The sequence below is a fragment of the Oncorhynchus tshawytscha genome, linkage group LG22 (genome assembly GCF_018296145.1).
Source record: "Oncorhynchus tshawytscha isolate Ot180627B linkage group LG22, Otsh_v2.0, whole genome shotgun sequence".
In the NCBI taxonomy this organism is placed as follows: Eukaryota; Metazoa; Chordata; class Actinopteri; order Salmoniformes; family Salmonidae; genus Oncorhynchus; species Oncorhynchus tshawytscha.
The window spans coordinates 29,494,676-29,518,746 of NC_056450.1; the positions used below are offsets into that span (position 1 = coordinate 29,494,676).

General features: G+C 45.2%; 1 protein-coding gene across 3 annotated transcripts in view; it reads left to right on the forward strand.

The window, feature by feature from the left end:
• The window catches only part of LOC112221324 (dedicator of cytokinesis protein 3-like), an 87,204-nt gene that overhangs the window by 52,615 nt on the left and 10,518 nt on the right, over window positions 1-24,071 (forward strand). For all 3 annotated transcript variants that reach the window (XM_042304057.1, XM_042304058.1, XM_042304059.1), the window contains exons 13-36: window positions 1,145-1,233; window positions 2,480-2,605; window positions 7,353-7,477; window positions 7,725-7,887; window positions 8,037-8,143; window positions 8,243-8,414; window positions 8,528-8,625; window positions 8,970-9,053; window positions 9,272-9,372; window positions 10,917-10,998; window positions 11,801-11,971; window positions 19,939-20,131; window positions 20,385-20,512; window positions 21,070-21,216; window positions 21,310-21,408; window positions 21,508-21,602; window positions 21,774-21,849; window positions 22,248-22,348; window positions 22,453-22,511; window positions 22,618-22,766; window positions 23,189-23,274; window positions 23,650-23,676; window positions 23,805-23,900; window positions 24,012-24,071. The exon at window positions 24,012-24,071 is cut by the window's right edge and continues 1 nt beyond it. In XM_042304057.1, the coding sequence (XP_042159991.1) occupies window positions 1,145-1,233; window positions 2,480-2,605; window positions 7,353-7,477; window positions 7,725-7,887; window positions 8,037-8,143; window positions 8,243-8,414; window positions 8,528-8,625; window positions 8,970-9,053; window positions 9,272-9,372; window positions 10,917-10,998; window positions 11,801-11,971; window positions 19,939-20,131; window positions 20,385-20,512; window positions 21,070-21,216; window positions 21,310-21,408; window positions 21,508-21,602; window positions 21,774-21,849; window positions 22,248-22,348; window positions 22,453-22,511; window positions 22,618-22,766; window positions 23,189-23,274; window positions 23,650-23,676; window positions 23,805-23,900; window positions 24,012-24,071 (2,634 nt within the window). The remainder of the gene's footprint in view (window positions 1-1,144; window positions 1,234-2,479; window positions 2,606-7,352; window positions 7,478-7,724; window positions 7,888-8,036; window positions 8,144-8,242; window positions 8,415-8,527; window positions 8,626-8,969; window positions 9,054-9,271; window positions 9,373-10,916; window positions 10,999-11,800; window positions 11,972-19,938; window positions 20,132-20,384; window positions 20,513-21,069; window positions 21,217-21,309; window positions 21,409-21,507; window positions 21,603-21,773; window positions 21,850-22,247; window positions 22,349-22,452; window positions 22,512-22,617; window positions 22,767-23,188; window positions 23,275-23,649; window positions 23,677-23,804; window positions 23,901-24,011) is intronic.

The following is a 24,071-nucleotide window of genomic DNA, read 5'->3' on the forward strand; positions in this document are numbered from 1 at the left end:
CACTTAGACAAATGCACTTAGACAAAGTTAGAGGACAAAGTTTGAGGAGTAGTAGAAGGGAAAATAACACTGAGCTAAGCATTCTGAGGCAGTGACTCAACAGATAGCTATAACGCATGTGCGTCCTCCTATCCTTCTTCTCTCTTTCCCCTCTCCTCCTCCTCTCCTCCCCCTCTTCCTCAGCATTCGGCCTCCTCTGTCAGGACTCTGTCAGGGCTTTTGGATGTGGTCTAGATAGCCCGACGCTACTGTTTTCTACTGTTTTCGATGCCCTTTTATCCACATTGCAGAAGGACATCTAAAGGAGCTTGCTCTACACTAAATGAATTATAGAAATGAATTTCAGTATAACGTTAACTATTGTTATGATGATGATTATTATCAGCCCTATGCACGTCTCCTCAGAGGAAAAAGCGAGCAGCGTTTTGAGTGTAGAGCAGAGCTGCCACTAAACTGTCTTCACCTATAAGGGGTTCCCGAGTTGCGCAGCGGTTTAGGCACTGCATCTCAGTGCAAGAGGCGTCACTATAGTCCCTGGTTCGAATCCAGGCTGTATCATATCCAGTCGTGATTGGGAGTACCATAGGGCGGCGCACAATTGGCCCAGCGTCATCTGGGTTTGGCCGGGGTAGGCCATCACTGTAAATAAGAATTTGTTCTTAACTGACTTGCCTAGTTAAATAAAGGTTAAATAAAAAATACAAATAAATAAGGCTCCAGCCTGTGCTTTCCCCCCATTCCTCTTCCAGGAGCCCACTGGCCTACAGTAATGAAAAAGCCTGGTGGAGAGGGCGTAGAGGAGGAAAGGAGAGAAGAGAGAGCTGACTGTCAGCTCAGCTTAGAGGCCTGTGCTTTTGGGGTAATGTGCTGCTTGATAGCATGTCCCCCCACTGGTATCTTTTCGCTTCAGGGACACAACCGTCCCCATCTCCCCATCTCTCCCCCTCTAATGTGTGTGTCATTAATGCTTCTCTCTATCTTTCTTCTCTGTATCTTCTCTGTATCTTCTCTCTTTTTTCTCTGTACCTTCTCTTTCTTCTCGGTATCTTCTCTCTTTCTCTGTATCTCTCTTTCTCTGTATCTTCTCTGTATCTTCTCTCTATCATCTCTCTATCATCTCTCTGTCTTCCCTCTTTTTCTCCAGATGTAATAATGAGAACGAGTGGTTTCAGATCCACGAGAACATCATACGGAAGTCCAGCACAAAGTACTCAGCCCCTAGCACCAACTATGGTACATATGATGATCATTCATCCTCTGGGGCCAGGGTTTTGGTCCGTTCCATTTCAATGGCAATCAATTCAGGAAGTAATTGGAATTCCATTTCAAGAACTTGAGAAATCCTCATTGAAGAAAAATGGTTTTCCATTTTTTTTATTGAAATGGCAATTAGTCTCCTAAATTGACTGAATTGAAATGGACTTCTAGGACATTACATGTTAAAGGATATGAATAACCAACTGACAAAGAAGGTAAAGTATATAGAACGTTTAGTTTCACCTTTGAGACAGACGTTACCGGCCATATCTGTCTTAGAGGTCCTCCAAGGTTAAATCAGATATTCATTGTCATAATGGCGTATTGATCACCAAGACTATGTCAATCAGCATTAAGGATAAGCTGAAGGAAAGGGCTCTCATTATTGACGTTTCACTGCACATGTACTGGATACATCCACAATGTGATGATGCAGAGGAAATGTGTTCTGTGGTTCCACATGTCAGTTGAAACAGACCTCCATTTTATTTAGACTGATAGAATGTCTGTATTGCATGCATCTTCATGTTGCTCAGTATTGTCTTTCTAGTGCTTCACACTGGTATATTTCTGTAGCATAATATGAGTCACTGAATTCCATCATCTTGTCTTGTTCCATACCCTTCTCTCTTTTTCTATTCCTAATGCCACCCCACCTTTTTTTTCTCTCCTTTCCTCGCTGTGACTTTATCTCTCCATCCATGCTCCTGTCTGTCTCTTCCTCCCCCGCACTCTGACTAATGTCCCTTAAATACCCCTCTATTCCTCCCTCCCCTCTTTCTCTCTCTTTCATTCTCTCTCTCCTCTCTCTTTCTCTATCCCTTATCCTTCTCCTCCCTCTCCCTTCTCTTCCTCTTTCCCATACCTCCCTCCCTCCCGCCCTCCCTCCATCCCTCCCTCCCACCCTCCATCCCTTCCCTCCCCCTCCCTCCCTCCCTCCCTCCCTCCCTCCCTCCCTCCCTCCCTCCCTCCCTCCCTCCCTCCCTCCCTCCCTCCCTCCCTCCCTCCCTCCCTATCCCTTCACTTCCTCCCTCCCTCCCTCCCTCCCCCTATCCCTATCACCTTCACTCCCTCCCTCCCTCCCTATCCCTTCACTCCCTCCCTCTCTTCCCTCCCTCCCTCCCTTCACTCCCTCCCTCTCCATCCCCTCCTTCACTCCCTCCCTCCATCCCTTCACTCCCTCCCTCCATCCCTCTCTCCCTCCCTCTCCATCACTTCCCAGGCCTCATCATCTCTCTACAGCTGCTGCGGGGGGAGCTGGATCAGATCAGGAGGGAGAACCAGGCTGTGTTCAGCAGGGCTCTGGCCATCACACGCAAACTGGGCTTCCCTGATGTCATCATGCCAGGTGAGGGGTAGGGGATAGGGAGTAGAGGGTAGGGTGTAGGGTGTAGGGAGTAGAGGGTAGGGTGTAGGGGATAGGGTGTAGGGGATAGAGAGTAGAGAGTAGAGAGTAGGGGATAGGGGATAGGGTGTAGGGAGTAGAGGGTAGGGAGTAGAGGGTAGGGAGTAGGGGATAGGGAGTAGAGGGTAGGGAATAGGGAGTAGTTGGTAGGGTATAGAGGATAGGGAGTAGAGGTTAGGGTGTAGGGGATAGGGAGTAGTTGGTAGGAGATAGGGGGTAGAGGGTAGGGGGTAGGGGGTAGAGGGTAGGGGGTAGGGAGTAGAGGGTAGGGTGTATGGGATAGGGATTAGAGGGTAGGGTGTAGGGAGTAGAGGGTAGGGGATAGGGAGTAGAGGGTAGGGGATAGGGAGTAGAGGGTAGAGGGTAGGGTGTAGGGGGTAGGGGGGTAGAGGGTAGGGGGTAGGGAGTAGAGGGTAGGGTGTATGGGATAGGGATTAGAGGGTAGGGAGTAGAGGGTAGGGGATAGGGAGTAGAGGGTAGGGGATAGGGAGTAGAGGGTAGGGGATAGAGGGTAGGGTGTAGGGAGTAGAGTGTAGGGTGTAGGGAGTAGAGGGTAGGGTGTAGGGGATAGGGAGTAGAGGGTAGGGTGTAGGGGATAGGGAGTAGTTGGTAGGGGATAGGGAGTAGGGGATAGGGAGTAGATGGTAGGGTGTAGAGGATAGGGAGTAGTTGGTAGGGGATAGGGAGTAGAGGGTAGGGTGTAGGGAGTAGAGGGTAGGGTGTAGGGAGTAGAGGGTAGGGGATAGGGAGTAGAGGGTAGGGGATAGGGAGTAGAGGGTAGAGGATAGGGAGTAGAGGGTAGGGAGTAGGGAGTAGTTGGTAGGATATAGGGGATAGGGAGTAGAGGGTAGGGTGTAGCGAGTAGAGGGTAGGGTGTAGGGGATAGGGAGTAGAGGGTAGGGTGTAGGGGATAGGGAGTAGAGGGTAGGGGATAGGGAGTAGAGGGTAGGGAGTAGTTGGTAGGGTGTAGGGGATAGGGAGTAGATGGTAGGGTGTAGGGGATAGGGAGTGGATGGTAGGGTGTAGGGGATAGGGAGTAGTTGGTAGGAGATAGGGATTAGAGGGTAGGGGTTAGGGAGTAGAGGGTAGGGTGTAGGGGATAGGGAGTAGAGGGTAGGGTGTAGGGAGTAGAGGGTAGGGGATAGGGAGTAGAGGGTAGTGTGTAGGGGTAGAGGGTAGGGGTAGGGGTAGGGGATATGGAGTAGAGGGTAGGGATATGGAGTAGAGGGTAGGGGGTAGGGAGTAGTTGGTAGGGGATAAGGAGTAGTTGGTAGGGGATAGGGAGTAGAGGGTCGGAGATAGGGATTAGAGGGTAGGGTGTAGGGAGTAGATGGTAGGGTGTAGGGGATAGGGAGTAGAGGGTAGGGTGTAGGGGATAGGGAGTAGAGGGTAGGGAGTAGGGAGTAGATGGTAGGGTGTAGGGGATAGGGATTAGGGGTAGGGTGTAGGGAGTAGAGGGTAGGGGATAGGGAGTAGAGGGTAGGGGATAGGGAGTAGAGGGTAGGGGATAGAGGGTAGGGTGTAGGGAGTAGAGTGTAGGGTGTAGGGAGTAGAGGGTAGGGTGTAGGGGGTAGGGGGTAGAGGGTAGGGGGTAGGGAGTAGAGGGTAGGGTGTATGGGATAGGGATTAGAGGGTAGGGTGTAGGGAGTAGAGGGTAGGGGATAGGGAGTAGAGGGTAGGGGATAGGGAGTAGAGGGTAGGGGATAGAGGGTAGGGTGTAGGGAGTAGAGTGTAGGGTGTAGGGAGTAGAGGGTAGGGTGTAGGGGATAGGGAGTAGTTGGTAGGGGATAGGGAGTAGGGGATAGGGAGTAGATGGTAGGGTGTAGAGGATAGGGAGTAGTTGGTAGGGGATAGGGAGTAGAGGGTAGGGTGTAGGGAGTAGAGGGTAGGGTGTAGGGAGTAGAGGGTAGGGGATAGGGAGTAGAGGGTAGAGGATAGGGAGTAGAGGGTAGGGAGTAGGGAGTAGGGAGTAGTTGGTAGGATATAGGGGATAGGGAGTAGAGGGTAGGGTGTAGCGAGGAGGGTAGGGTGTAGGGGATAGGGAGTAGAGGGTAGGGTGTAGGGGATAGGGAGTAGAGGGTAGGGGATAGGGAGTAGAGGGTAGGGAGTAGTTGGTAGGGTGTAGGGGATAGGGAGTAGATGGTAGGGTGTAGGGGATAGGGAGTAGAGGGTAGGGAGTAGGGAGTAGTTGGTAGGGTGTAGGGGATAGGGAGTGGATGGTAGGGTGTAGGGGATAGGGAGTAGTTGGTAGGAGATAGGGATTAGAGGGTAGGGGATAGGGAGTAGAGGGTAGGGTGTAGGGGATAGGGAGTAGAGGGTAGGGTGTAGGGAGTAGAGGGTAGGGGATAGGGGTAGAGGGTAGTGTGTAGGGGGTAGAGGGTAGGGGATATGGAGAGGGTAGGGGATATGGAGTAGAGGGTAGGGGATATGGAGTAGAGGGTAGGGGTAGGGAGTAGTTGGTAGGGGATAAGGAGTAGTTGGTAGGGGATAGGGAGTAGGGGTAGGAGATAGGGATTAGAGGGTAGGGTGTAGGGAGTAGATGGTAGGGTGTAGGGGATAGGGAGTAGAGGGTAGGGAGTAGGGAGTAGATGGTAGGGTGTAGGGGATAGGGAGTAGTTGGTAGGAGATAGGGATTAGAGGGTAGGGTGTAGGGAGTAGAGGGTAGGGTGTAGGGGATAGGGAGTAGAGGGTAGGGTGTAGGGAGTAGAGGGTAGGGGATAGGGAGTAGAGGGTAGGGTGTAGAGGATAGGGAGTAGAGGGTAGGGGATAGGGAGTAGAGGGTAGGGTGTAGGGTGTAGGGGGTATGGTGTAGGGAGTAGAGGGTAGGGGGTAGGGGGTAGGGAGTAGAGGGTTGGGGATAGGGAGTAGACGGTAGGGAGAAAGGAGGAGTTCCAGAAAATAGGGCTTGTGTTTCATTCAAGGGAAGTTATTCTTTAAGGGGGGATAAGCAGATGTTCAGAAGGACACCAGTTTCATTGACACAGTTGGAAACCAGTCTCAGTCCAAAATGCTCAAAATCAGATGTTTCACTTGAAATACACCCTCAGCAGGAGCTAGGCCTCTACTGAAGAGAATGTAGGCTAGGTGTTTCCTACTTTCGACAACATTTGGGTCATAGGCTTAAAGAGATTCTCTGGTGCTTTTGTATACTTTTTAGCCAGTCGTTGTGACAGTAGCACCCACGAGCCAAAAGTGGTCTCCGAAAATTGCGTACTATGTCACATATATTTAAGATATGTTCTCTCTCTTTCGCTCTCTCTCAATTAAATTTGCTTTATTGGCATGACGTAACAATGTACATATTGCCAAAGCTTATTTTGGATATTTACAATATTAAGATAATAAGAATCAAAATTGTCAATAAGACAACAGTAACAACAATAACCAAGGATCAAAATAACCATACATTGAACAATAACAATAAGCATACAATAGAGGACATGTGCAGGTTGATTGGTCTGTCAGACACTGTCCCTCATCTTATGGCTGGCAGCTCTCTCTCTCTCTCTGCTGTGTCCATTGAGCCGTTGGGCCTGCCCTGCAACCTCATTGGATAACGCTGGGCAGGCCTCTTGGTAACTGTCATTCAAATTCTGTCACTCATTGGCTATAACTCAAATTACTAGGGGGCTGGCCCACGTGGGGGGGAACGTAGGGAAATGGCGTGGCACAGCTTTGGGAAATCAGTTGCTTTCAAACTAGGGATTTTGTGGCTAAATGAGGTAAGACAGTAATTATTCTCATAGATTATGCATGTAGGAACAACACATTGACACATCCAGGAGATAAAAAAAATGATTTCTTAGTCGCCAAAGTACCAGAGCATGTTTTTAAACTGTGACCATTTGTAAACAAACAACAGAGATCTTCAAAGATTCTGTCAAAGGAGTGAAGGGCCATAAAGTGTGTGTTTGTTTCATCATTTGGCATCACTCTTTTAGGGTTCCATTGAGATGAATACTACAGTGTACACGCACACACACACACACACACACACACACACACACACCACACACACACACCCCTCCACTTCCTTTCACTCCGATTTAAAATACCTCCCAATACCCCTGTCAGTGACTCATCTGTCCCCAAGGAAATGAGAAAGATATAAATAACAGTAATCTGATCTTATAAATAACTGCAATATCTTCTTTCACTGTAGTCATTGATATCTTTTCCATTAAGCACTGACTCACATGGGGTGCTGAGACAGTTATTATGAGCTACTGTGTATATTAGAACAGGAGGGCCATTTTTTATTGACAAGAACAATAATGTTTGGTGTCAGCGCCGCATCCTAATTCATAATGTCCACACTTATCTGAGCTACCCAGGATCCCTTAGTTTTTCGAGCCAGATGGCTTACTTCCGCAATCTTTGACTGCTGTAGTTTAAGACGTTGCCTATAGGCATACGTAGCTCCACGTTCTGGGATATCCCAGACTTAGGATCACTTGAGGCTGAGGTAAATTATAGAAGACAAAAACCACAGAGTATAAAGTAAAGATAAACTAACAATTCCGTGCACATGAAACATTAATTTGGTTCTGTCCTAGGCTTCGAACTTGTAGAGATGTTATTGTCTCGTGGGCATTCTAAGGCCTGTTCCTCTGAACTGTAGGGACACTGTAGAAAGAGAATTCTCTAGAACAGAACTCTGTCATGGCTTGACTGTATGTCCTTATCCTAGGTGACACTCGTAATGACCTGTACCTGACCCTGGAGCGTGGGGACTTTGAGAGGGGGGGCAAGAGTGTCCAGAAAAATATTGAGGTCACTGTGTATGTACTTTACGCCGATGGGGACACACTCAAGGTAACAGAGAACATTTCTGTTGGTTTGTCGTAATTGATTTGGATTTCATGATTTCAACCATTTGACAGACCATTATACCATTATCCATCTATCTATCCATCCATCCACCCATCCATCCATCCACCCATCCATCCATCCACCCATCCATTCACCCACCCATCCATCCATCCATCCATCCATCCATTCATCTATCCATCCATTCATCCATTCTAAAGAGTGCCTGTCCTTTCTCTATTCCCCACATCAGGACTGTATCAGTCTGGGTAGTGGGGAGCCCAACACCAGTGAACACCGCTCTTTTGTCCTGTACCACAACAACAGCCCTCGCTGGAGTGAGATGATTAAACTACCCATCCCCATAGACCGCTTCAGAGGATCACATCTGCGCTTTGAGTTCAGACACTGTTCCAGTATGTCAACAACACCTTGACAGGATTTAGAAATAAAGTTATTATTGTTATCATTATTAACTTGATAGCAATGCAGAATTGTGTCTGGTATTGTTTATGCTGTGTAGATGGCATAAACTATACAGTAATTCCTTTGTGTCTCTCCTCAGCTAAAGACAAAGGGGAGAAGAAGCTGTTTGGTTTTTCCTTCACTCCTCTGATGAGGGAGGATGGGACCACGCTGTCAGACGAGAGCCATGAGCTCTATGTCTATAAGGTGCGGTCATAGACGACACAGACATGCACATCCAGGCTTACATATTCTACATTATTCTCTGTCATTTCTATCTAACACGTTTCTCTGTTGTATTCTCAGTGTGATGAGAATACAACATTCAGTAACCAGGGCCTGTACCTGAGCATGCCCTGCTGTAAAGAGGACTTCAATAGCTGCCCCAACCTGCCCTCCACCCTGCCCTTCCAGAGGAACCCCAAGGAGACCTTCTGGGTCTCCACACAGCTCTGCTCCACCAAGCTCACTCAGAACGGTAAGGCCAGCTCACTACACTGTTTTGTACATCTCATCTCATTCACAAGCCTAGCCCCGATCTTTACCCAGAGCTTCACACATGTTTTTGTGTCTGTTCTGCTCTTTTTCCAGTGGACCTCCTAGCTCTGCTGAACTGGAAAGCCCACCCTGACAAGGTGTTAGATATCTTGGGTCAACTACGCCACATCAACGGAGAGGAGATTGTCAAGGTAACACTCTTATTCAATCAATACATCTAGGAAAGACTCCTCTTTGTTGTTTGGCCAAACACTAACAGATCTGTGACTAGCCTATGTTATTGGGTTTGGGGAACTATGATGGTGTAATGCACGTGTCAAACTCATTCCATGGATGGCCGAGTGTCTGCGGGTGTTTGCTCCTCCCTTGTACGTGATTGATGAATTAAGGTCACTAATTTGTAAGTAACTCCCCTCACCTGGTTGTCTAGGCCTTAATTGAGAGGAAAAAACAAAAACCTGTGGACGCTAGGGCCTCCATGGAATGAGCCTGACACCCCTGGTTTAATGATTGAGCTGGCTCTTCTCCCCTGCAGTTCCTACGAGATGTCCTGGATACACTATTTTGTCTCCTGGATGACAACACAGATAAATACGGACCACTGGTTTTCCAGTCATTGGTATGTCAAGATGGAGAGACCAACCTCATTTAATGTAATGGAATGTAGTGTGTGTGTGTTTATGTCTGTGTGTGACTCACATGTGTGAGAGTGTGCACACATGCGTGAATGCATGCATGACTGCATGTGGTGTGGCTGCAGCATACTCACATTTTCTCCAGTATGGCTAAACCCTATCGTATGTTTTCCCGTCTGTCTGTCTGTCTTTGTGCACTCAGGTGTTTATCATCAACCTACTCAGGGACAGTCGTTTCTACCACTTCCGCCCTGTTATGGAGGCATACATACAGAACCACTTTGCAGGAGCTCTGGCCTACAAGTAATGAACCACTTACGGTCAGGTCCAAAATGATTGGCACCCTTGATAAAGACAAACAAATAAGACTGTATAAAATAAATAAATAATATACTGAGCTATAGTGCATTCGGAAAGTATTCAGACCCCCTTGACTTTTTCCACATTTTGTTACATTACAGCCTTATTCTAAAATGGAGTAAATTGTTTTTTTTTTCTCATCAGTCTACACACAATACCCCATAATGACAAAGCAAAAACAGGTTTAGATATTTTTGAAAATTTACAAAAACATTTTTTTTGATAATATCACATTTACTTAAGTATTCAGTCTGTTGACAGACCCTTTACTCAGGACTTTGTGAAGCACCTTTCGCAGTGATTACAGCTTCGAGTTTTCTTGGGTATGACGCTACAAGCTTGGCACACCTGTATTTGGGGAGAGCCCAATAACATCAAATATCCAACACCATATTTTACAGTAGGTATGGGGATGTTTTCTGCTCATGCGTTCTCATTTCGATGCCTTACCCCCCCACCCCCCCACCCCACCCACCACCACACACAGGGCACAGACGTCCATTCAATGTCTATTCCACATTGGTTCAACGCAATTTCATTAAAATGACGTTGAAATAACATTGATTCAACCAGTGTGTTCCCAGTGTCATCTAACAAATATAAATGCCTGGAGTTTGCTAAAAGGTATTGGCACTTGGATTGGAAGCGGTGCGTGCTATAGTCAGATGATATGAAAATAGAGCTCTTTGCCTGTGCACACCAGTGGTGGGTTTGGCGTCAACATGAGAATGCATGAGCAGAAAATACCCCCATACCTACTTTAAAATATGGTGGTGGATCTTTGATGTTATGGGGCTATTTTGCTTTTTAAGGTCACAAACTTTACTCTGTACCAGGACAAAAACCTGGTTACCTCTGCCAGGAGGCTAAAACCTGGCCGCAATTGGATCTTCCAGCAAGACAATAACCCCAAGCACACATCAAAATCCACAAAGAAATGGTTCATTGGCCAGAAAAATAACATTTATAATGGCAATTTCAGTCTCCGGACTTGAAACCCCTTGAAAACCTGCGGTTTAAATTGAAGAAGGCAGCCGGAGGAAATCAAGGATCTGGAAGGATTCTGTATGGAGGGAGGGTCTAAGGTCCCTCCCAATGTGTTCTCCAACTCATAAAACTTTAGACAATATAATCTAAAGCCACAGTGGATCAGGGGAGGTTTCCAGATGGATGAAGACTAGAGATATCTTATGACAGGGAATCATCAATATGTATTGATATGTTTGCATTGCAGAATACTGACATGAATTATGATACCAAGGTTTGCTCTTTGATGCTGTAGTGGTCATGTAAAGGTATATTGTATTACAAGGCCTAAAGAAAGGACACAACCAAACTCAAACCACACTACACATAATATATAATAATATCTTTATCAAGGGTGCCAATAATCTTGGACCTGACTATGACACCAGTGTACATTTTCTTTGTCTTATATGGCCATGGAATACCCCATGTTTAACACTCTTTACTCTGTGTTCTTGTAGAGAGCTGATTCGCTGTCTGAAGTGGTACATGGACCGCTCTGCTGAGGTTGTTAGACAGGATCACATCCAGGAGGCCATGAGGGTAAGGCTCACATCACATCTGTTGTCAGACAGGATCACATCCAGGAGGCCATGATGGTAAGGCTCACATTACATCTGAGGTTGCCAGACAGGATCACATCCAGGAGGCCATGATGGTAAGGCTCACATTACATCTGAGGTTGCCAGACAGGATCACATCCAGGAGGCCATGATGGTAAGGCTCACATCAGATCTCATCTGAGGTTGTCAGACAGGACCACATCCAGGAGGCCATGATGGTAAGGCTCACATCACATCTCATCTGAGGTTGTCAGACAGGACCACGTCCAGGAGGTCATGAGGGTAAAGCTCACATCACATCTCATCTGAGGTTGTCAGACAGGACCACATCCAGGAGGTCATGAGGGTAAAGCTCACGTCACATCAGGACATGAGAGGTTTGGACAAACAGAGTGAACCCACACACTGTTAGACACTCCCAACATGCATTTCTTTACCAAACATGGAACGTTTAGACCTCACGCCTATAGATGAAAGGAAATATGACATGAATGTCAAATAGTATAATCTAAAGCCATGGTAGATCAGGGGAGGTTTCCAGAATGGATGAAGACTAGAGATATCTTATGACAGGGAATCATCAATATGTATTGATATGTTTGCATTGCAGAATACTGACATGAATTATGATACCAAGGTTTGCTCTTTGATGCTGTAATGGTCATGTAAAGGTATATTGTATTACAAGGCCTAAAGAAAGAAACATAACCCAACTCAAACCACCACACTACACATAATATAAAGATAATTGTATCCTATTTCGTCCTCTGTCCACCCTGCAGGCTCTGGAGTACCTGTTGAAGTTTATCGTCCAGTCTCGGATCCTGTACTCGCGAGCGACCTGTGGTATGGAGGAGGAGCTGTTCAGGGCCAGCATCCAGGAGCTCTTCCAGTCCATCCGCTTTGTGTTGAGTCTGGACAGCCGCAGCTCAGAGACCCTCGTCTTCACACAGGTCAGAACATCAGCACTTCCGGTCTGTCTCTAACTTGTCTTTATCCCAGAAGGGATAACTACTTAGACAGATCAGTACATTTTGACTGGACTATTATGAGCTTATCGGCTCCTTTGTTCTTTGAGCTTTGATTCAATTGACATTCATTTATCAATAATTTGTCATTGATTTCATATATTGTTTCATTTCTTTGTTGCTTTCCTGTAAAGCACTTTAAATCTGTGAACGAAAAACGGTCCGCCTCTTTCTCCAATTGTATTTATGTATTTTGTAAGAAAAAAAAAAAACCTCTTCTCATGATAGCCAATTAAATCTGGTCTCATCACTGCAACTCCCCAACGGGCTTGGGAGAAGCAAAGGTCGAGTCAGTCATCCGAAACATGACCCGCCTAACAGCGCTTCTTAACACCCACCTGCACCAATTTGTTTGAGGAAACACCGTTCAACTGACAACTGAAATCAGCCTGCAGGCGCCCGGCCCGCCAAATCGAGTCGCTAGAGCGCGAAGAGCCAAGTAAAACCCCCCCGGCCAAACCCTCCCCTAACATGGACGACGCTGGGCCAATTGTGCTCCGCCCTATGGGGATCTTGGACACGGCCGATTGTGACACAGCCTGGGATCAAACCCAGGTCAAGCACCTCGATGCGGTGCCTTGAGCCACTCAGGAAGCCCCTCTTTCTCAATTTTCAAACAGAAATGGGGTGTGCCTTTGCCTATGCTATGATCAACATAGCTTGTTCGTTATCTACCCTAGCCACTGTAGCTAGCCAGTAACTCCTCCAATATGTGTTGTCATTTCACAGGATTTATTTTTGAACAGAAGCTGTAGAGATCGGTAATACATGGCACTTCTGTAGCCATATATCTTATTCCTCTTTTTTTAAAGCATTAAATTACCTGGTATAATGGTGCACTGATCAGTTACAGTTTAAAGCTATTATTTTGGAATTTTTGCCCAAAGTAGACCTTTAATGCATACAGTGCCTTGCGAAAGTATTCGGCCCCCTTGAACTTTGCGACCTTTTGCCACATTTCAGGCTTCAAACAAAGATATAAAACTATTTTTTTGTGAAGAATCAACAACAAGTGGGACACAATCATGAAGTGGAACGACATTTATTGGATATTTCAAACTTTTTTAACAAATCAAAAACTGAAAAATTGGGCGTGCAAAATTATTCAGCCCCTTTACTTTCAGTGCAGCAAACTCTCTCCAGAAGTTCAGTGAGGATCTCTGAATGATCCAATGTTGACCTAAATGACTAATGATGATAAATACAATCCACCTGTGTGTAATCAAGTCTCCGTATAAATGCACCTGCACTGTGATAGTCTCAGAGGTCTGTTAAAAGCGCAGAGAGCATCATGAAGAACAAGGAACACAGGCAGGTCCGAGATACTGTTGTGAAGAAGTTTAAAGCCCGGAATTGGTTACAAAAAGATTTCCCAAGCTTTAAACATCCCAAGGAGCATTGTGCAAGCGATAATATTGAAATGGAAGGAGTATCCAACCACTGCAAATCTACCAAGACCTGGCCGTCCCTCTAAACTTTCAGCTCATACAAGGAGAAGACTGATCAGAGATGCAGCCAAGAGGCCCATGATCACTCTGGATGAACTGCAGAGCTCTACAGCTGAGGTGGGAGACTCTGTCCATAGGACAACAATCAGTCGTATATTGCACAAATCTGGCCTTTATGGAAGAGTGGCAAGAAGAAAGCCATTTCTTAAAGATATCCATAAAGTGTCATTTAAAGTTTGCCACAAGCCACCTGGGAGACACACCAAACATGTGGAAGGTGCTCTGGTCAGATGAAACCAAAATTGAACTTTCTGGCAACAATGCAAAACGTTATGTTTGGCGTAAAAGCAACACAGCTCATCACCCTGAACACACCATCCCCAATGTCAAACATGGTGGTGGCAGCATCATGGTTTGGGGCTGCTTTTCTTCAGCAGGGACAGGGAAGATGGTTAAAATTGATGGGAAGATGGATGGAGCCAAATACAGGACTATTCTGGAAGAACCTGATGGAGTCTGCAAAAGACCTGAGACTGGGACGGAGATTTGTCTTCCAACAAGACAATGATCCAAAACATAAAGCAAAATCTACAATGGAATGGTTCAAAAATAAACATATCCAGGTGTTAGAATGGCCAAGTCAAAGTCCAGACCTGAACCCAATCGAGAATCTGTGGAAAGAACTGAAAACTGCTGTTCACAAATGCTCTCCATCCAACCTCACTGAGCTCGAGCTGTTTTGCAAGGAGGAATGGGAAAAAATGTCAGTCTCTCGATGTGCAAAACTGATAGAGACATACCCCAAGCAACTTACAGCTGTAATCGCAGGAAAAGGTGGCGCTACAAAGTATTAACTTAAGGGGGCTGAATAATTTTGCACGCCCAATTTCAGTTTTTGATTTGTTAAAAAAGTTTGAAATATCCAATAAATGTCGTTCCACTTCATGATTGTGTCCCACTCGTTGTTGATTCTTCACAAAAAATACAGTTTTATATCTTTATGTTTGAAGCCTGAAATGTGGCAAAAGGTCGCAAAGTTCAAAGGGGCCGAATACTTTCACAAGGCACTGTATATAATTCAGTGGAGGCTGGTGGGAGGAGAGATAGGACTGGCTCATTGTAATTGCTGAAATGGAATAAATGGAACAGTATCACACAATTGTCACAGGCCTGCTCATAGCCTGTGGCAAAAATGAGGGGACGCGAACAACAGGTATAGGCCAATTAAAAAATGTTCTTTAAAGTTAGTTTTGTTTACAATAAACTAAGAAAAAGGAATGAGGTGTGGAAGTATCATAATGTAAGGTGTATGTAAAGTGCATGGATGCGTGAATCTGTGTGTGTGAATGACTGAGTGAAAACTATGCAAAACTACAAAAAAACAGGTTCATACCTGGAGGAGCGGAGAGAGGTGATTAGTGAGTTTAAATACTCTGATCCCAGGTGACTCCAATCACTAACGACCCTCCTCTGCCTGCAGGAGGAACCGCCCCTGCAATGCAGAGGAGCCGTGACACCCCCCTCCTTAAAATGAGGGTCCCACCCTCAACCCACATTCCTCCAACATATTCAAAACAATTCAAATCCCCACCCCTCAAAAAAAAGGTCCCAGCTCCTAGTAGTAGCCCCGTGTCCCCCCAACTGACTGTCCACCCCTCAAACTCGGCAGCCCTGATACCTGGGGAGCAATTTAAGAGGAAAGAGGCGCAGACAGCCTGTAGGGGTCAGCAGATAGAATATACAAACTAGGTTAAAGGAGCATGGGACAGAGCATCAGAAATGATAATATCCTTACCACTAATGTGTCTAATATCAAGGTTGAAAGGTTGCAAGAACGAAACCCAACGCATCAGGCGCTGGTCGGGATTTTGCAGGGACCTCAGACAAGTGGGTTTGAGATGGAGTGTCAGAAAACAAAACAGGGCAGTTTCTAATAAGAGCTACCAATTCATCACGTTTCTCAGAGTTTAAATGATCTACCAAAACCAAGGTTTGCAAAGTCTGGGAGTTTTTCAACCGACCTTGTAAGACCTCATCTGAAACCCTAACGTCCTCCTCTTGTCCCCCTCCACCAAATTAAAGCCACAAGATGCAGTGACTGGAGCAGCAGTCAACACTGACCTCACCGCTGGAGTGCCTTCAACTTTGCTTAGATCACAGGAGTGATAACATTTTAACAGGTTCACATGGCATAATTTAGAGGACTTCCTATGACCAGGGGTTTCAATAAGATAGATTTGAACTGACACTTTACGCAACACAATGAAAGGACCACAATATTTTGCCTGAAAAGGTGAACTTACAAGAGGCAGAAGAGCAAGTACACGATCACCAGGACTAAACTCACGCAGCTCAGCCTGTCCGTCATATTTCAGTTTCTTTTTCCGTTGAGAAGATTTTAGTTTCTTTCGCCAGTTCATCAGCCCTATACAACTTCAACCTAAAACCATTTACATAGTCAATAAGGTTCTGAGATGATTCCTCAGACAAACAACCATCCTGCAACACTGCTAAAGGCCCACGCACCTTATGACCAAACACTAAGTCATTTGGGCTAAACCCTGTGCTTTCCTGCACTACTTCACGAGCAGCTAGTAACAGCCAAGGTAACCCCTCCTCCCAACCTGCAGACAGTTCTGTACAGTATGCACGGAGCAAGGATTTTAAAGTTTGATGAAAACATTCCAAAGCTCCCTGGCTCTGGGCATGGAACGCAGTAGACTTGTTGTGTCTAACTTTAAGCTGTTTGAGAACCTGAGCAAATAAATGGGAGGTAAAGTTAGACCCCAGATCCGACTGGATGATTTTTGGTATCCCAAATGTTGAAATATATTGAGTTAACGCTTTAACTACTGATTTTGAATTTATGGTACGCAAGGAAAAAGCTGCCTGATATCTGGTTGCTTGACACAACAGTTAATAAGTAGCTATGACCTGACTTGGACCTTGGTAAAGGCCCAACACAATCAATAATAAGATGCTCAAAAGGTTGCCCTATGGCTGGTATTGGATACAAAGGTGCTGGCTTTACAACCTAGTTTGGCTTGCTTGTGCGCTGACACGTATCACAAGTTTCAATAAACTGAGATACATCCCGCTTTAAACGTGGCCAGAAAAAATAACGAAGTATGCGATCATTAGTTCTACGATCACCCATATGACCTGCCACATCATCATGTGAAGTTCGCAACACTTTATTTCGCAAAGTAGTAGGTACAACTATTTGAAAGATTGGTTCTCCTAGACCCTGATCATAGTGTGGAACCCATTTCCTGACCAACAGCCCATCCAGAAGAAAATAACACTGAGCACTATTCCTCACCACTGAATCAGGAATAACTTTATCAAACAGATCAGCCAAGTTAGTATCGGCCTTTTGCTCAACCATCAATGAATCTCTAGAACTAGTCATCTGTTCTGTCTGGAGTTTGACTAGCAACTCAAGACTTTCTGGCTTACTCTCAATCTCCTTACGAGAGGCCGTGCGGGTAACCGCACAAACTGGAAATACCTCAGGAGACAGTTTTGATCTGGAGATTTCCTTGCAGGTGACACTGAAGGTTGCTTCTTACAGATGTTTAGTTTGCCATCTGCCCACACCTTACTACCTGCCAAGTCATTCCCCAAAATCATGTGGACTCCCTCTACTGGCAACTGGGGTCTAACCCCAACATCTACATCACCCTCTACCAGACCATATTTTAGGGTAACTTCATGTAAAGGACAAGAGAATGGAACGAAACCCATACCACATACCATTACACAACTGCCAGTATCAGACTCTTTAGAGAATGGCAAAACAGATTCCAGAATAAAATAATCTAAAGCTCCAGTGTCTCTTCAGATCTTGATTGAAACATTTTGGTTGCCATCTACCAGGGACACTACACCATCTGAAATAAAGGCTGAAAAATCAGTGGGAAGACAGAATCAAACTCAACGAGTGGCTGAAAAAGCTCACCCTGGTGGTCAGAGGCTGCAACAGGACTTGCCATCACAGCAGGTTTAACTTGACCTGACTTTTTTGATTTAAGCAGAGGACAATCTTTCTTCCAATGTCCTTCAACTAAACAGCAGCGACAGTTATTAGCATTAACCGGTGCTTTAAGTCCTCCAGACCCAAACGTCTGCTGAGGTCTTTGGAAAGAAGCCCCAGAAAAAGGTGACCTACTATTCCTAGGAGTAAAGTTATTTTTATGGTAAATGTCACAGTTTGACTCAAAATGGCTTTTATGTGATAGCCTGTACTCACTTGCAATGATTGCTGCATCACTTGGAGACTTTACATGAATGAATGTAAAGTTTGTAGCAACCTGGTCAGACAGAACTTTTGAACTGTTCTAACACAATCAAATTAGACAGACCCTCAAAAGTACTAACTTCAGAAGCTGTACACCAACGATTAAATGCAGAAGTCAAATCACGAACAAACTCAGAATAGGTTTGTGAATCTAACTTTTTCCTGTAACGAAAACGTTGACAATATGCCTCTGGCACAAGCTCATAGACCTTCAGAACTGCTGATTTAACTTTAGCAAAAACTTTACTGTCAGCTACACTCAGTGCTGTAAAAGCCTCACATGCTTTTCCTGTAAGTACACATTGCAACAACAGGCATGTCCAAATCTGACCAAGCTCTAGCTTCCGCAATATGCTCAAATAAAGCAAAGTATGTGTCTGGATCTGACTCAAATTTAGGCAACAAACAAAGATTCTGTGAAACATCAAACTGTGGTAGTCCTTCTGGTCTATTAGAGCAATTGAGAAATGCTATCTCTAACTGCATTTGCAACACCTCCCTTTGCTGCTCAAAAGTTAATGAAGGGCTAGACTGAAAACCTGCACCCCCACTACTAGCAGACTGACCCAAAAAAACACCCATTTCTCCAAGACCCTGCTTTAATCTAGTTAACAGTCTTTAATTTTTTTTAAACAATCTCAATCTGATAATGTTCAGCAATTTCAATTAACTGCTCCTTAGTACACAACTCTAAGGCTACCTCCGAAGGAGCTTGAACAAAACTACTCAAAATGGAAGACATTTTCCTCAACCAATACAACTATTACAAATGCTCAAAAAAAAAAACACAACTCACTTTCTGTCAGTCTGGGTTCAAGGACAGGAGCCACACCCCACTATCCTCCAAAAACAACTGGCCCTGGTCTCCGTGCAGTCACATGTGGTGGGGTTTTATGCACACAAAACCAGTGGAGTGGAAAAGAACCCCCCCCATAACCACGGAGGTGCTCCCGAGCCGATGTAAGGGACAAGGGAAAGGGATGCTCTAACCACATTCACTGCCACCTAAAACAAAAACACCACGAGCCTCCTATTGACACTCGCTGATAAGCCTGAACATGAGGACTCCCACCTGAACAAAACCCAGAAAAACCCAGAGTGAATTGCTAACCAAATTTAGCTACCAAGCTAACTGAACCAAAAGAACACATGGCTCTCAATGCTCTCTCCAATATTGGCCCAACCAAAACATCCCCTCCAACAAAAAAATTTGGCAATCTGAACTAAACTAACCCAAGTTACCTACAAAACAATAATCAAATAAGCCAAATTACAAATAAACAAACATATCAATAATAAGACAAGAACAATCTAGACAAAACCTTAACCAACTATAACAAAATGTTAAAGTAAACTAAAATACTAAAGACTAAAGTACAATTAACTTTAACTTACGAGCCCCCACTTGTCACAATCCCCCTCATAGCCTGTGGCAAAAATGAGGGGACGCGAACAACAGGTATAGGTCAATTAAAACATGTTCTTTATTATAAACAAAACTATTAGCAGAGAGAGAAGTGATTAGTGACAGTTTAAATACTCTGATCCCAGGTGACTCCAATCACTAACGACCCTCCTCTGCCTGCAGGAGGAACCGCCCCTGCAATGCAGAGGAGGAGCCATGACACATGGAAACCACATGTTTGACTCTGTTCCATCAATTCCATTTCAGCCATTACAATGAGCCTGTCCTCCTACAGCTTCTCCCACCAGCCTCCGCTGATATACTTTGTATCACTTTATTTTTATTCTGATCCCTCTTTTTACTGTTGTGATCAACTGCATGCTTTTCTATGGTAGACATGCTCCAAGTCTCTCTCGTCTCAGTTAGTCACAGCGCCACATTGTGTTGGTCACCCAGTGCAGCAGTTGCTCTCTGTCAGCTGTCAACCTCCCTCGATAAGATATGTGTTACCCTGCCCTGTTTTGGTTTACGTTCTTCTTATGGTCCTTTTGTATCCCTGTATGGATGTTACAGTCCTAAAACTCCCTTATGGCATAGTGTCATTTACAAATGATCTAGACCTGCTTCTCCCCGTCTCTCTGCTCTTCTCTCTTTGCCTCTCTGTCTCCCTCTGTCTGTCTGTCTGTCTGTTCTCCTTTTCTCTCCCTCCCTTCTTGTCTCTTCTCCTTGACCCTGTCAGGCGGCGTTATTGAACAGTTTCCCAGACATCTTTGACGAGCTGCTGCAGATGTTCACAGTGCAGGAGGTGGCTGAGTATGTCCGGGGCACGCTGGGGAGCATGCCCAGTACGGTGGACATCGGTCAGTCTATGGACGTGGTCAAACTGCAGTCTATCGCCCGCACCGTCGAGAGCAGGCTCTTCTTCTTCCCTGGTAAGACTGAAGACTACAGGACAGCTTTACTAACACCAAATGAAACTGTGAACACTGTTAGATGCTCCTAAAGTGGGAATGTAATAGATTGTTTTACCTGTAACTGGTTCTTTGTCAGGACAAAGAATCTAAAAGGCAAAGGCTAAAGCTGGTTGAAATCTTTCTACAATTGATCCTTCACTCTCTCCCCTTCTTCCTCTCACTCCGTACCCCTCCCATTCTCTTCCCCTCTTCCTCTCTCTCCCCCTCTCAGAGTCTCGTAGTATTTTGCTGCCGGTCGTCCTGCATCACATCCACCTGCACCTGCGCCAGCAGAGGGAGCTGCTGATCTGCTCAGGAATCCTCACTAGCATTTTCTCCATCATCAATACCAGCGCTATGGTACATCACATCACCACTGAATCTACTGCAGTAGAAGAGATTGGAGTTGAAGTTGTCCTAATCATCATCATTAGGAGGATGAAATTATATCTGACCCTGTACCAGTGGTTAGGGGCTACTTCTCTGTAACAAAAGCTGGTACCATATCTGGTTACTAGACCACCTACAGTAGTGTATCTATAGTATCCCAGCTAAACATTCTTTTCACATTTCTTGTATCAAATGGAATTAAAGATGGGATGACAGACTAGTTGGTAAAACTTTATACACTGCCAAGACTGGTTAAGGCAATTATAATACCATGTCATTGTTCAGACATTATTGTCAAGACAATATTTTGTAGGCCACTTTACGTTGAGTGCTGAATTAATATTTTAATTGGTCTGTCGAGCGGCTTATACAAATTAATGAATTATTCATTAAATTCCTTCTCACTCGATCTCCCTCTCTCTTTCCTCCTCTTCTCTACTTCTCTCTATCTCTCTCTCTGCCCCTCCCACTCTATCCTTCCTATTTCCTCACCTCTCCCCATCATTTCTCTCTCCCCCTCTTCCTAGGAGTCTTCTGTTCAGGAGGAGGTAGAGATGATGGTGGAGAGCCTGTTGGATGTTCTGCTCCAGACTCTGTTGTCCATCATGTCCAAGTCTCAGTCTCTGGAGACAGCTAGGGGGCAGCGCTGTCCCCAGTGCACGGCTGAGATCACGGTCAGAGACTCTCCTCTCCTACACTACATGAAAAAGATCAGGTTTTGTAATGCATGGAACCTCACTGATATGGAAGTGTTTCTGCCTGTCCAGGGGGAGTATGTGTCCACTCTGCTGTCTCTACTTAGACAGATGACAGAGGTCCACTTCCACCACCTGCTCAACAACTTCCACAGCAAAGAGGAACTCAAGGTGAGAGCTACAGTCTCAGTCTGATTTAGGAACCTGGGGCTGAGGTATAATATGTAGATGATAATGTACACAATACTCACTACCTCCATTGACTTCCAGGAGTTCCTGTTGAAGATCTTCTGTGTGTTCCGGAACCTGATGAAGCTCACCATCTTCCCCCGAGACTGGAGTGTCATGAGACTTCTGACCAGCCAGTAAGTCTGACTCGCATTAGCTGTAACACTGCCTTCATATGGCCTCCTATAGGAGAGAAGGGAAAATATGCAGCTATGAGATGAAAGTCCTTACGCTGATAGCACGTGACATTTGTGTAGACGTTGCATCGTCTTTTCTATCCTAACGTTTTGCTGTGACTTCTTCTGCAGTGTCATTGTGGTGACAACACAGTACCTGTCCCCAGCGTTACACAAGAACTTCTCTGAGGCGGATTTTGACTTTAAGGTGCGTGCCTCTGTAGAGAAACGAGACGTGTCATGTTGAACAACAGCAGTAAACAATAGAGCCTTATAAATATCCCGGAGAAGTCGACCCAGAACCTGCTGTTCTCTCCTTGTCGTTCTCTGTTCACAAAGGACTCTGTTTTTCTCTCCATGGTTTCCTAACAACATTATGCTGTCATTCTGTGTTGCACCTGTTTCCACTCTTTTGTGTCTGAGTTGGTTCAACCTGGATTTATGACTGCAGAGAAACTATGGAAATGCATAACCGGATGGTGAAATGTATAAAGTGACAACATTGCTAAGACGTAGGCCTACATGGATAGATAGATAAACAGATAGATAGATCTTTGCCGTTAAAGGGAATTTGAACACGTGTCTGATGTGCATGTTCTCTCTCAGGTGTGGAACTCTTTCTTCAGCCTGACGGTCCTGTACATCAACCAGCCCAGTCTGCAGCTGGAGCCCCTCACACAGGCCAAGAGGAAGAAAGTCCTGGACAAGTAAGAACCTCTCCATCACGTGTGTGTGTGCATTTATCTGTGTGTGTGGTCAGTAGTTCTACGTTTTCTACATTACCCCCCCCCACCTCGTCCTTCCTCTGTAGGTATGGAGACATGAGAGTGATGATGGCCTATGAGCTCTTCAGCATGTGGCAGAAGCTTGGTGAGATAAAATGACATTCAGATGCTTTGTTGTCATTCTAGCCTTCATGGGTAATGTCATGTGTGTTTCTATAACATCTGTGTTGTGCCCTCTCTGTGTGCTCCAGGTGAGAATAAGCCCCACTTTATCCCTGGAATGATGGGTCCATTCCTGGGAGTGACGCTCGTGCCTCAGAGCGAGGTCCGGAATATCATGATTCCCATCTTCCATGACATGATGGACTGGGAGCAGAGGCAGAACGGCAACTTCAAACTGGTCAGTGCTGTCTGTCACCTGCTGTGTGCCACCACTCATCCTCTGTTGGCCTTGTTTAACTTCATGTTATAACCCAATATCATATCTATGTTATGGATCTATGATTTTAGTGCTACTGTAGAAGTGTGGTGGTTGGTTCCTTATGCACTAACCTATTTCTGTCTGTCTGTCTGTCTGTCTGTCTGTCTGTCTGTCTGTCTGTCTGTCTGTCTGTCTGTCTGTCTGTCTGTCTGTCTGTCTGTCTGTCTGTCTGTCTGTCTGTCTGTCTGTCTGTCTGTCTGTCTGTCTGTCTCTGTCTGTCTGTCTGTCTGTCTGTCTGTCTGTCTGTCTGTCTGTCTGTCTGTCTCTGTCTGTCTGTCTGTCTGTCTGTCTGTCTGTCTGTCTGTCTGTCTGTCTGTCTGTCTGTCTGTCTGTCTGTGTAGGTGGAAGCAGAGTTGATGGACAAGCTGGAGAGTATGGTGTCAGATGGGAAAGGGGATGGCAATCACAGAGAGCTTTTTGGTCTGCTGTAAGAACCAACAACCTCAGTCTTCTATTCATACACAATGTTACCTGAGTCTGTGTGCTGTAGTACAGATGTAGGATCTTCAGTTGAGTCAGTTTGCTACAGCAGGAAAATTATCTTGCAGCAACAGTGTATTATAATTAATGGCATTTTTGTAAGGGTTGATACTTTTTCGTTAGGGCAAATCAGGTCTGAGATTTCAAAGTGGAAATTACAACATTTAGAAGCCTTTTTAAACATTGAATACACAAAGTTTGCATTTCCTTCTGTGTAGGAAAATTCTCCAAAACAAAAGAGTGATCAAATTAAGATCCTACATCTTTAATGTTCTTTTGTATGCTCCTGACTTGTTGTGTCTTTTTCTGCTGCGTCTTTCAGGACCCAGTTGTTTGGGCCTTACCCCAGGTAAGATATCCGTTTCCCCACAGCCCAAGCTTTTAGCTCTACCACTATCATGATCCTCAAATAAATAAGTATTTATGGTTTTACTGTCCTTAATGTGCACGTGTAACATAGAACTTGTTTGTCTGTAGCCTACTTGAGAAAATTGAGCAGGAGACGTGGAGAGAGACGGGCATCTCATTTGTCACCTCCGTCACGAGACTGATGGAGCGGCTGCTAGATTACAGGTAGATTGGATTACTCATTACAAGCAACATGTTAATATCATAACATTGACTATTGATACATGGATGTACTGTAGAGATTGGAGAGACATTAAAACCCTGCTCTACTTTTAGGGAGTGTATGAAAGGAGATGAAATGGAGAACAAGAAAATTGGTGGCTCTTCCAACCTCAT